Source organism: Parasteatoda tepidariorum, chromosome 4, assembly GCF_982258835.1.
Source record: "Parasteatoda tepidariorum strain Cologne lab strain chromosome 4, Ptep-v5.0, whole genome shotgun sequence".
Classification (NCBI taxonomy): domain Eukaryota; kingdom Metazoa; phylum Arthropoda; class Arachnida; order Araneae; family Theridiidae; genus Parasteatoda; species Parasteatoda tepidariorum.
This window is the reverse complement of record NC_141758.1, coordinates 18,108,866-18,122,789: the sequence shown is the minus strand read 5'-3', so window position 1 is coordinate 18,122,789 and position 13,924 is coordinate 18,108,866. Positions and strand designations below refer to the sequence as shown.

The following is a 13,924-nucleotide window of genomic DNA, read 5'->3' as shown; positions in this document are numbered from 1 at the left end:
TAAAAGAATAGGGGAAGATGGTAGCAAAAAAAAAAAAAAAAAATGGGAAAAAAAACGTTTTCAGCCAAAAAAAATTTTTTAAGTTTGTATTTCGAAAAAATTTAAAATTTGTTTCTTAATATTTTATGATAAATAGTACAACTTAATTTTAAAATTATATGAAGAACTTTTAAAATAACAAAAATAGAAAATACGATTTACTACAAAATGGAGAAAATTGTGATCGTCTTACGGCGATCTCAGGTTTCCCACTAGCATAATGGCTGTTGTCAAATTTTTTTTAAAAAGAAACTTTATTGTGTTCACCTCTTGGACATTTTCAACTCTTAATCCTGAACTGTTCGGTATACAATTTCGCACACATATTTAAATGCAGCTCAGACATATTCTGTGTAAATTCTTTTGATGACTGAAAAGACATTGAACAGCCAATCGAGATCAATATTAACGTTTTCGGATTGGTACAATGGTGCTTGATTGAGAGTGTTACCTGCATCATACACCTGCTTCGGATTCACAAGTTCCTACATGAAATAGGATTTGAAAGATAAGCTTTTTTTCAATATTACATAAATAGTGAATGAATCATTTATATTGCGTGGAAGACAATCTACGGTCTTGGGCAAGTTATTGGGTACGTTGTGAATGGATCCTTTTGTCCCTAACTGGTGATCAACACCCAGTTCTCGTATTTGCATGAAATGGGTTCGGAGAGTCACCATTCGCTCTTAGGTAGGTTTCAATTCTCTCAAACACTTAGGTACTCTTGTGAGGGACGGGCTTCATGTTTGCGTTTGCGAACGGAATCCTTTCGTTTTTCCGTTTGTGTATAATGCTTAAGGTATTCCCATCTACGTTATTTGGCTTCGGCTTTTTCAGCCTCGGTAAGTTTAGGCCTTGGCATCATTTTTTTTCCAGCTTTAATTCTAACTTTTGGGACCATGTCAATCAGTTTGGACCCTCATTATTTGTCATATTCACCAGAATTAGTATTGAAAACGATCCAATTTGAGCTATAGTTTAGAATTTCTGATTTTTAATTAAAACAATAAAAACAAATATATCTTTCAAATGATGAAATTCTCTCTTATTCACAACTTAAGAAGTATTTATGGAATCTCTCTGGTCCCATATCTCAAAAATAAACTCAGCAACTTAATGCGTAACAAAATTAAAAGGGAAAAAAAAATCAAAATAAATTATCAAACAGCAGCTGTCGCCATAGCAACGCATGCGCACTGTTTATTATTACTCTTGATTATTATAGTTGAAAAGTGCGAATGCCATTGAATCCAAACCAAAAACCTTCTCGCAAATGGATATAAAAAAAAAGAAATTCTGCGAGATAAGCGAGCGAACGAAATGCAGATTTTGCCATGCTTGCTTACGAAATCTATTCCAATACTAGCTGCGCCCATACACACGCATACATAGACGTATTCGATACTCAACATATACATATTTGCATAAAGCAAAAGTTTTAAATTTTGCTTAATCATTTTCAGGAAATTCAACAAAATATGCTTGGAAATTCCTTTTAATTTTGAACACTGCAAAAACATCCTTAAACGTTTCTGAACATGTAAATTTTAAAACATATTTTTTTAAATTTTGGAAACCTCTATCTGTAATATCCAGAAACCTTTTACAGTACTTCAGAAATATTTTGAATAATATCGGAATATTTTGATGAATATCGGATTTTTTTAAAAATTTTTTATTATGATTATATGCCTTTTTATATTTTAGAAACCTTTAGCATGGCTTGTTTCCTACTATGTCAACCGTCACCTATCTTGAGGTAATTCAAAATAAACAGTTCTAGAAAAAGAAATGTAACGTTAGTTATCAAAATACAGTCTTTAATTAATTATCACGTTTTATATACAAGTAATATAAAATTAAACAATTTTACTGGTAGCTACGCTACACTTTTAAACTAAATCGACGTCAATGTTTCTTACTTTTGAAAAAAAAAGAGATGTTTCTTAATTGATCAGAAATAAAGCTCAATAAGATTTTCGAAAATATTTTTGTCGGGACAAAATTAGTTTCAGAAGTTTTTTACAATGCATATGACAAGAAGGCATATCGAAAAATGAATATGACTACACATATTACATTAAAGATAAATATATGTAGTAAACACTAGAAAGGAAAATGCAATTAATTCGACATGTGATTTTTAAGAAAATAAATTACTAAAATTGCATGAAAGTGCTATATTATATCCATGACTAAACATATAAAAGCCTAATTAATACATACAGTCACAAAACATTAATTTTTGATTTTTATTTATTTATGTTTTTCTTACCAAGTAGTAATTTTCATTCATATTATGCAGTAGGTCAGATAATCATTTGATTTGAATATTAGTTCACGAAAGAAATAGTTTTAGTTCACTTAATAAATTGCACTGATTTTAGCTCAGTATTATTAGTGAAATTTCTATATTCAAAAAAGAGATATTTAGTCCGCTATGCAAGACTGCTTCCAGGATAAACGAGGTACATTATTTTCCTATGTACTACATAACCAGTTACAACTTCAGACAATCTTAATTTTATAAAAGTCGTTCACGTTCTATTCAAATATGAATATTTAATATTTTATTTTATAACAGTGAATGCGATCAAATTGATTTATCAAATAAATGTTCGTAAGAATACAATTATTGTCCTGTTCTTTTTTTCAAAATAAAAAAATGGTTCTTTCAAGTATCGAATATTACGAATTCAAAATATCAGAACAGATATCATGTTCATGAGAGATAGAAAGAAGCAAGATATGACTTGTGTTCTGAATAATTTATCTATTTATTGTTACGCACGCATATGCAGTCTAATATACTCATTACAAAGACAGCTTACCATCACTCGTCAAATAGAACATCACGGCGATGCTTCGTCGGCGATACTTTTCAGGTAGTATCCTATATTTAATATTTTAATGTGGGATCCTTGGATTTCGATCCCCGCCGAACGAAAACTCTCCGTATAGTAAATGGTGTCTGATGCACGTTAAATCTGTAGAGTCACAAAAATCCTCCATGTTCCCATAGCAAATCATACTTCTGGGGGTACTGATCCAGGAGTTTCCTTGTGTTCTGGATTGATTCAAAATTGAAAGTCTATGGAGTTAAACATTAGTAGTCGTAAACCCGAAAGCTGGGCCGGCTGTTCAATGAGGGATATAAAATAATATTTAAAAAAATTAATACGTATCTCAGGGGATAGAGTGTTCGCTTTCCAATGAGGTGAATTAGGTTCGAATAACACTCAATGGCTGGTCGATACGAATTTCACATCCTGCTTTCAACGAACACAGTGCTGACGTAAAATATCCTCAGTGGTAGACGGATCATGGGTGAAAGTCGCCTTGTCCTCATGCTGACCGTGGGAGGGCTTTGTCGTTTTACTCTCCATGTAACTCAAATGCGGCTTAGCTCCATCAAAAAGTTCTCCACGAAGGCAAATTTGTCCCAGTACTCGATCCAGAAGATCCCTTGTCCTTAGGATTGTGTTCAAAAATAGAAGGCTACTGAATTGGACATTAGTAGTCGTTAACCCAAAATTTAAAGAAACCCAAAAACTGTTATAACTCATGCACAGTGGTGCATCAGTAAATAGAGCAATTGCCTTCCAATGAGGTGAACCGGATTTCAATCACAGTGATCGCTGTTCAATACGAATGACGGTACGACTCACACTGACCATAGTGCCGACGTAAATTATCCTCGGTGGTAGACGGATGACTTGTTAGAGCCCCCTAGTCGTGAGACTAAATGTTTTAGGTTTTCGTGGTTTTCCTTACCATGTACGCAAATGAGGGTTAGTTCCATTTAAAAGTCCTCCACGAATTCAAATTTCTTTCAACGTTTGATCCAAGAGTTCTTCTTAATGGTCTTCAAAAGTACAAGGTTAGGAAGTTAAACATTAGTAGTCACAAACCCAAAAAATTGGACCGGCTATTGAACGTCAATTAAACAAAGTATTCACATTACGATAGATTTTTTTTTCACGAGAAACGTACAGTCGAAACAACGTTCTTAAGCATTTAAGTTAACTTACATTTGTAAATGCTTGTACTCACCAATTATTATTATAATTGGTAAATACTTCCATATGCTTTAATTCTATATATTTCAACTTAATGTCGTAAAAAATATTAATATTATAGAAAGATAAATATATTTCATAAAGTGGTAACTATCCTAATTTTAAATATTATTTTCAAGAGTTCTAAAATTTTTTAAGTCGTGGCACCCAGACATACAATATATCTTATTTTTAAACCTCCATATTTAACCCGTTTTATCCCTATTTTTTATATTGAAGGGGGACAAAAAGTGAAACTATGAAAAATTAACAACGACATAATAACTGTGCCAGCTACTATGCTTTTTACTGAAGGTTTTTCTGTCACTCAAAATTTGACTATTGACCTTTAGTTAAGTAAACTTGATTTAATGCGAGTCTAAATTCTAGAGGATCAGATTGTTTAGGGAAATTAAAAAAAAAAAACAGCTGGATTTTAAAGTGTGTTACGGGGTTCAGCATCTTTACTCAATAACGTTTACAACTTTCGTCTGTTCTCTTCAGATAACAGCTTTATCCTATTTAGCATTACAAAATCTCAGCTTGTAAACTTAATTTCAGTATTAAAGAATGATATAGAGCATTCGCTCATTTTTACCAACTACCTCCAGAACTATTCAGAAAAAAAAGTCGTAATCAGTATCCCGTAATTAAAGCTTTGATTCTTTTACACTTTAATTTAGATGCTAATTTTAAGGGAGCAATTTATTTCATTTAAAAGTCATGCACCTACCAGTTAAGACCTCAACAAGAATGTATTTAATAATCATCTAGTAAAACCTATTTGAAACTCAAAAAGAAAAAATACATTATTTTAAGTTATCTAAATATGAAATAGAAAGTGTGAGAATAACAGAAAGAACAAAAATTCAATTTTTCAAATAAGGAAAAAAAAAAGAACATAACGATAATCGAACGTTATGATACGTTACGTTATACGTTACGTTAGTGAAACCAAGCGAATACGTGATACGTTAGTGAAACCAAGCGAATTTAAGGCAGATGATGCGTTTCTTGTTTTTCAGTGATGCCAACTGTGACCAAGTACATGACTTCAATCACACGTGCGTCAGAGCCTGTTTTAGGGGGCGGACCCAATCATATATAATTTATCCACATATCTTAATTTTAATCTGAACCAGAGAGTGATCAATCTGCAATTCAGTTCCCCCTGAAAAATGACTTGATATGAGAGCATGGAGGACTTTGTTACCCGACAGATTTAACGTGCACCAGTACCCATTTATCTATACGGGAAATCTTCCAACAGCGGGGTTCCAACTCATGACCACTTAGACATGGATCTCACACCCAATCTACCCTCGGTTCCCCGGCCCAAAAAAATAACTAATATTCTTAAGAGGAATGACGTAAAAATAATTAAAACTAAACTAACTAATAAATTAATATGAAACGTATACAAAATATGTAATGTAACATGGTAATACGTGGTATGTTATATGTAAGATGTTATTAAATAACGTAATATGTAACGCAAAAATAAATAAAACAAAAATAAGCTAAATAAATAAAACAAAAAAGTTATGTCTTTTCTTTCTTCATTCTTTACAAAGGCAAGGAAATATTTTAAAATTCCTCTTATGTTAGATAACAAAAAAAATAACGTAGAGCATAAAATATATAGAGTGTGTGATAAAAGTTCGGAAGTGGTTAAATATCTCGAGAAATGTGCATCTCCTAACAAAAAAATTTGTTTTTAAAATTGTTTTACGGCTGAAAAAAATACACTTGCAGGGATGCAAAGAACTTGCTCCGGACAGCGGACACATATTTTCGAATGGTAGCCTTTTAATGTATTATTTTTGGCTTTGTAAATTCGACTTACAGGGTCAATAATAATCACCAATATTTCTAAATAATTCAAAGGCTTATTTAATACACCACCTTGTTACAGTTAAGTCTCTTACTCGATCATGTAAATATTTAATGTAAATTATTCGAACTATATTATTGGGATATGTTTTGCACCAAAAAAAATCAATAAAATTTAATTCAACATATTTGCATCTCATGAAACCAACTTCATATATAGCCCAACAATAATTTAAATTGAAATTCGGTGAAATTATTCACACCTCAAATCTGCTTATTTGCTTGAAGTGTAGAAAAATAAAATAAACTATCAACTCAAAGCACACTTATCTAAGCTGTGTAGATTTGCGTAGATTTCTATCAACTTCAAAACAGCTTCAAGTGTTCTTTGCTTTCATTTGCAAGGTAAACAATTTTTAAACATCATTTTAAAAAATGTATTTTTACATGGCGAATTACAAAATTTGAGAAAAATCTGTCGAAAAGCTCCTGAAAAATCAAATTTTTAAAAATAAGATTTCTCCCTAACTATTCGACCGATTTCGCTCAAATTTTGTAATTTAAAATTACATTCTTTAAAATCGTGTGAAAATTTTGTAATTTTCGATAGAAAATGTTTTCGACTGATATGAAATAAAACCTAATATATAAGCACTAAAATTTATTCCTCGCATGGAATTATCTGTGGCAAAGCGAAATTTCTAATTGTGCGCAAAAAAATTTTCAATTCACTTAAAAAAATTCGAAATACGCAAAAAAGTGAAATTAACATTAAAAGGTCCAAACTTTGGATCGCTCTCCTGATCGTATTGGGAGCAACTTTTTCAGATTGCGGCTACCCCAATTTCTTGGGGGTCAGAAATCCAAATCCATCCAACGAAAAGTATGTTCATTCTGAAAAGGTTCCGTTTCCTGTCTGATTTCGTTCTTTAAAATATCGTCTGTATTAGCTAATTAGCTTATTTGAGGCCACCCTTTTAAACTATTAAGATTTAGTCCTAGAACGTGAAGATCCGATCATTAGATCAAAAGTTTTTTAGGGTGGGCCGTTTATTTTTTTGTGCGCTGTACGTCCAAAGCTCAGAAAAATAAAGTAAAAAACAAAATCCTTACTATTTCATGATTATATGAATGAATTTCAGTAAAATAGTGACCAATAAACTTAATAATACTGAAACTACTTCGAATCTTCAATTATATATAAATATATATACAGACAATATTGTTGCAGTGGTCAGTTCTTCCAATTCTGGAAACCCGCCAATATAAACTGCTTAAGAAAAAAATAGAAATATGTCAGGTTATTGTGATGTTACTCATTATCAGATTATAAGAGAACATAAGATTTCTGCATACAGACTTACGCGGCTCAAAGAAATCAAATTTAACAAACTTTCAACTCAGATTCGTAGAAGAACGAAAAAAATAATGACTAAATTAATAACATTTCTATTTCAATATGTCGCTAAATTTTTTTTTAGTCTTTTCGATTATTTTAATTTATGATGATTTAAAAAATTTTAAAAAATAGCTAGTATTTTTTAATAATTAAGTTTTAAGAACGAAGTAACTAAACTCTATTGCTCATATATAAAGATCTTCGTCTTTCAAGATATGAAACGCAGAGATGCCAACTGCTCCGGACACGCCAAAATAATAGAAAAAACGGTAAATAACTATAAACTAAATTTTGCAATTACTTGACAATTTTTTTATTGTTTTCTAAAGGCTCTAGCACAGTGCTTCCCAAACTTATGACTTTTGTGTACCCTATTCTAAATTTTTCATAATGCTGTGTACCACTAATAAAAAAATTAATGTATTTTTTACTATAAAAAAATTGCACTAAAGTTAAAAATCACAACTGGCTGCTGACGCCACTAATTATTAACTGTTAACTCTGCAAAAAATAACCAATAGATAAATAAGTAATCGTTAAGTTTCATGGCCAGCTTTGCTCTTAAAATAAATTTTTTTGAAATTTCGCATAAGATTGCGTACCTCTGGGGGTACGCGTACCACACTTTGGGAGACATTGCTCTAGCATAACTTATATCTCTTAAGTAGTGAATTATATTAGCCTACGAATTTTTTAGAAAAAGTGGTGATTTGAAATCTACTAAATTGAATTTATTAAAATAAGAATCACAAATGATAAACTACCACTTTAAAATATTAATTTGCTGCCCGGAGCAAGTTGGGATCTCTGAAAACGGACAACCGATTATAATTGCTACGATTAACTTATTTACGTAAATGCTTGTATTCACCAATTATTTTTATAATTAGTAAATACTTAAATAACCTTCTTTGTTCATTCATTATTTGGATTAAAAACGAAAAAATTAAAAATTATAAGGAAACAAATATATTTAATAAAGTGGTAGCTATCATAATTTTGAATATTAGTTTCAAATGCTCTAAACCAGTGATTCTCAACCACTGTGCCGTGGCACTTTTGTGTGCCACCAAATTCTTAAAATGTGCCGCCAAATATTATAAATGATGCAATAAAAATTATAATGCTTTTTTTTATGAGTATAGTTTAAATTAAAGAAAAATGTATATATGTATACTTTTTATAATTTTTCCACGCTTTAACCACGTGAACACCTTCGCCGGCGATTGTATTGTCTCAGACAATTTTAAAATAAGATGAAAGTGTTTAAATTGTATATGACACACAATTTTAAAAAAATGTTGTAAGAGCTAATCATTAAAGTAAGATATGCAATTAATAAACGAATTAACAAAGGATAACTAAAGAAACAACTATATAAAAAACAAATTAACAAAGGATAACTATCAAAAATTTAGCTAACAATTAATAATTAGCAAAAAAACTAGTTAGCAAGAAATCACAAAAAAATAACAGTTAATAATTATAGAAAACAAGTTAACAATTAATAACTAGCAAAAAATAAATAACTGTTACTAACTAATAAAAAATTGGTCGAAAGAAATAATTAATCCCTTAATAAATGTGCTTTTGTCGTGCATATTATTTTATTTCACATTCAAAATTATTATCACAAACTATTTAACACAGTGCAAAATAGGTAATTAAACAACTTTTAATCTTATTTTTTTTATTGTGTGCCGTCAAATTTCGAAATCGTTAAAAGTGTGCCGCAACAAAAAAAAGGTTGAGAATCACTGCTCTAAACATTAAGTCGTGTGTAGCTCCGAAACATACAATACTTCTGAGTCATAGAATATTTAATTCATAGATATATAGTATGTTTCATATGTGTTGTGTAAAACTATGAAAAATGCACAACAAAATTATAACGGCCACAGCAACTATTCTTATTCATGAAGTTTTTTCTGACACTCAAAATTTGACTGTTGACTTTTAGTTAAGTATTATTTAGAGCGAGTTTAAATTCAAGAGTGTCAGATCTATATGAATCGTTTATGAAAGTAAAAAATAAATCATAGTATGTATCTTATTGTTATCTTGGATTACCTGGTCACGTAGACTTCCCTGGAAAAATTTTTAAATTTGTTATTATCTCTGCAACACCTTGTTTCTTTGAAAAAATTATAAGGTCAGTGTTTATATTTATATGTTTGAAGTGGAATTAATTGCATGTATTAGTTTTATTTTTCTCACTGTGAAAATAAGAATTCAAAATATAGTCATTGAAGTTACGTTTTATTTTTTTTAAGCATCATAGCATAATCAAGTACTGAGATAAGGGGGTGTTTATTCACTGGATCACCAAACGATGAAAAACCAGTGAAGGAACAAGTGTTTCTTTACTGAGTTTTTCCTAAGTTAATGAAAATAAAGGAGAAAATTACATTTTCTTGTATATTTAGTGATGTTTTGCATCAAAAGTATGTTAAAAATACAAAAAAAGAACTTCTAACCAGTGAAGGAACAGGCATGTTCCTTTACTGGGCATAGATTTCCCAGTGAATGAACAGTATGTGTTAATATGTTGACACTTTACTTTTCAATTCATGATTACAAACAAAAGTTAACATTTTCCAAGTATTTGTATGTTATAATTTCAAGAATAGGCTTGTTTGTAGATATTTTTATGGCATATAAATTCATAAAGAGCATTAAAAAATAACCGAAATTAAGGGGACACTGGACGTTAAAAATCAACTTTTTTAAATATTAAAGGATTTCAATGAAATTTGGACCACAACTTATTGTCACTAATCTAAAACTAATTATAAAGTTTCATCAAAAAATTTTAATTAGAATTTTAATTATTAAGGAAAATAATTATAAATTTTACGATAATCACAAGATTTTCGAAATTTTCCTTACGCATTAATTCTGTGTCTACCACCATTAACCTTATTTTAAATCATATTTCAAACTTAGACAAATAAATATAAACCCACAAAAGTATGTTTAATTAATATTGAATAGAGAAATAAAAAATTTTCTATGAGCTCCAAAATTCGATACAAATTATATAAATAGTGTTGTATAAAACTACTTATAAAAAACCAACAATGTTTCATAGGTGTCAAACAGCCTCTTAATTATGTGCACTATACTCAATAGCAAGCATGACAAAAATTTCAGACAATTACAAACAGATTTCATGCGCTTTTCGACTAGAGAATGACGTGCGAAAAAACTCATTTTGAGAAAAACAAGGTTTTATTCAAATATGAACTATATCTTTAGAAATCACTTATTAAAACATTTTAAACTTGGTAATTGTGTTAATATAACCTTTTTTAATCATTTTTATATATGCATAAATCAATAATAACAATATAACAAAAAACTATATCGTAATAAAAAAATATATCGTAACGATAAAAACATCATTTTTTTTTCAAAAGTGATATATAGTCAGAAAATGGTAAAAGTAAACTATTGCCAATGACTAAAACAAATTGAGAAGCTTTTTTTTAAAAATAAAAACTAAAATTTGTATTGAAATATGCACAATAACGGAAACAAGCATCAATCGCAATATAAATTTGGCAAAAATATAGTATCTTTCTTTCAAAATCCACAAAACACACACTCAAAACAGAAGAATGTAATTCAAGAGTCATTTGTGAAAGAAAAAAAATGAAATTTAGAAAAAATGTGCTTGTGATTTCTTTTTATACACTCTGTAAGCAAACTGGTAATAATTGAAAGTGTCACGTGTCAATGAGACACGCAAATCCCCCAAAATTGTAATCAATACGAATACATATCTAATATGCACCAGCACTATATGAATTATCACTTTTACTAGCTCTTTTTGTGTATCTTTTTGTAAGCATGTGTGCTTTATACTGTTCCGAAGACTTTCTTTTTTTTTGATTTTCCCTTCGTGCGTCTTTTGCCGCAGCAACTTTCAGACTATTATCGTGAAGATTCGAAAATAATATGCCTTTCTGTAATTCTAAAGTCTTAGCACACCCAAAATTAAACTCGCTTACTGCAAGAGAAACTGCATACTCCAACTTATTTTTTGAAACAAAAATTTCCTTCGGACACTTGCTCCAGATGCAGCTATGTAGACTCTCGTTGGCATTTTGAGTTTTACCGGAAATACACCTTTCCAATAGCTCATCTGAGGCAAGTCTCTGATAAACAGGAATCACTTTTGAAGCTACATCTTCTGACAATATGGTTTTCATTACTCTGTGGCTTTGAGGCTTTTTATTTTCCGCCAATGCCCTTTGGTAAAAACACCACGAATTGTTACCTGTCGGACATTTTGAGTGTCGTGGTTTTTCATCTGTCGACATTAAATGGAACAGTGAAGCAAAAACAGCAGTTTTCATTTTATCTATATCAGGAGCATTATCTTTGATGGCCTTGCGGTAATAATTTTGTAACTTAGTAATTGTAGCATCAGTCAGTTGACCTTTTTTGCGGCCACCAAGAGTGACTTTTTTGAGGCGCCATTCTTTTACCTTATTCCGTAAGGCCGTGCCCAGCCTTTTTGCTACATGATTTATGCACTCTTCTTTTGTAACTGAAAATTCTGGGCCATATACTTCTTTTTCATTCAAAGTTAAAAAAGTTTTGGTATCACCATCACAGATCATATTTGTATACCGAAATTTATTTTCGGTGATGGAACGCTTCCATAGGCTCAACGCTGCATGAACTTCCATGCTTCCGGCAGAGCCTGAAAAATTTTTTTGGCAGGAATGCCCTTCTTCCCATATCAGGTATTCCAAACTATCAGCTCCAAGATCTCGTATTGCATTTACACACTCAGGGCAGTATTTTGATAATATCTCGTAGTCAATTACGAGATTTGTAAACGAGTCAATAACACAACCAATACCGTAAAGGGACGTGTGGCCTCGCTTCTGCCAGGTACCGTCGTAGGATACAGTCAAGTCTAATATATCGTTGTCTTTCAAGTTGCTATCAGCCTTTACATATGCATCTCTTACTGTATCGCAAGAAAGTTTCAGCATATTACTTTTAAAAGTTCTGTTGCGCTCACATAATTTATCAAAACATAGGGCATAAGTTTTGGAATCCATAGAAGGTACTCCTAAAATCATACTAAAGTTTTGCATGGCAGCATGACCTTTACCCGAGCTAGCAAATGCTCGCACCATTTGAGTATTTATGTCGAATCTTTTGGAGTGAGATTCTCGCTCACTTGAAAAGGTAGTGCCAAAAGATTTACTGCAGAATTCGCAAAAGAGTTCCAGCTTAGATGAAAATCCAAACGTGTCAATGACTTTGACATTCAAAGAATTTTGACCACATTCACAAAATAAATTTTGCAGCAATGGTTTGAAGCATGATTCACTCATAATAATATAAGATTTACATTTATCTGGAGAGCAGTTTGTGTTAGTTTGGTCATTGTTTTGCTCTGTATCAGTATCACAATTATCATCAATACCAGCATGTATGCTAGTCTCATTATCATTACTTTCATTTTTGTTTTTAACATCAGCCTGTTGATTTATACTATTGATGTTAGATACAATGTCAACACTTTCATCGACATTATTCACATTGTTGCTTGCAGACAAAAGACGAGCTGCAAGAATAGCTTTACTACGTTTATTTGGCCTTGCCTTGGGCTTCCTCCACCTTGAACTAATGCTATGCATTATTAAAAAGATGTAAACAGATTCAAATATACTAACTATACAAGAATCAAAACAGAATATAAGCTAATAATAAGCTATGATTAGTTCTAAAAAGAACTGTTTTTATAACAAAATAGAAATATTTGCAGGAGATAAAAATCACACTGAAAATTGTAAACAAACTATATCAAAGTTGAAGTAGAAGTAGATGAAAGTTGCCACATTTTGAAACTGAAAATATTAATTAAAAATGAATTAATTACGAAACAAAATGTTTTTATATTTGAGTATGAAACATAGTTTTGGTTTCAAACATGCTCAACAACTCATTAGTTTCGGTTTCTTCGATCAGAAAATCGGTTTGTTTACAAAATGAAATCCTTATAACTCGAAAACGCATTGGAGCATTTAAAAAATTTTTTTTGCATATGAAGCAGAAATGTTGAAATATTTTTAAAATGTAAAAAGAAAAAAAAGTGAATTTTTAAAATTTTTCATCATTTTCAACGTCCAGTGTTCCCTTAAGTGTTCCTTTACTGGGAAATTTTGTGTTCCTTCACTGGTAAGAGCTGTTCCTTCACTTGGTCTTCTTACTACTTGTTATTTGAACCTCCAAATCTTTAAAACAATATTATGTAAGTTCTCTGCAATTTTTTTACATAATTTCCAATTAGTAGCAAATATGTTAACACAGTCATTTAACAAAAATTACGAGGTTAGAAATTAATATGATTTTTTAAAAGGCAAGCGAAGCTTAAGTGTTCCTTCACTGGTTAGTTTACCCTATAAAAGTAAAAAATAATTTTTTAACGAAAAGAGGAAAAATTCTTCATAATTAATATTTTTATTAAAAAGCCTTAAAAATATTGAAAAGATATACTTTCAACGTGACTAACAATACACACTATTGTATTGATATATTTTGCTTCGCTTAGATTAATGCAATATTA

The 13,924-nt window shown here is 30.6% G+C and overlaps 1 protein-coding gene across 1 annotated transcript; it reads right to left on the bottom strand.

Annotated features, from left to right (window-relative positions):
- Positions 1 to 10,829: 10,829 nt before the first annotated feature.
- LOC147810760 (uncharacterized) lies at positions 10,830 to 13,444 on the bottom strand. Its single transcript, XM_087160722.1, has one exon. The coding sequence runs from the start codon at positions 12,993 to 12,995 to the stop codon at positions 11,118 to 11,120; it is 1,878 nt and encodes a 625-aa protein (XP_087016848.1). The 5' UTR covers positions 12,996 to 13,444; the 3' UTR covers positions 10,830 to 11,117.
- Between the last annotated feature and the right edge of the window lie 480 nt (positions 13,445 to 13,924).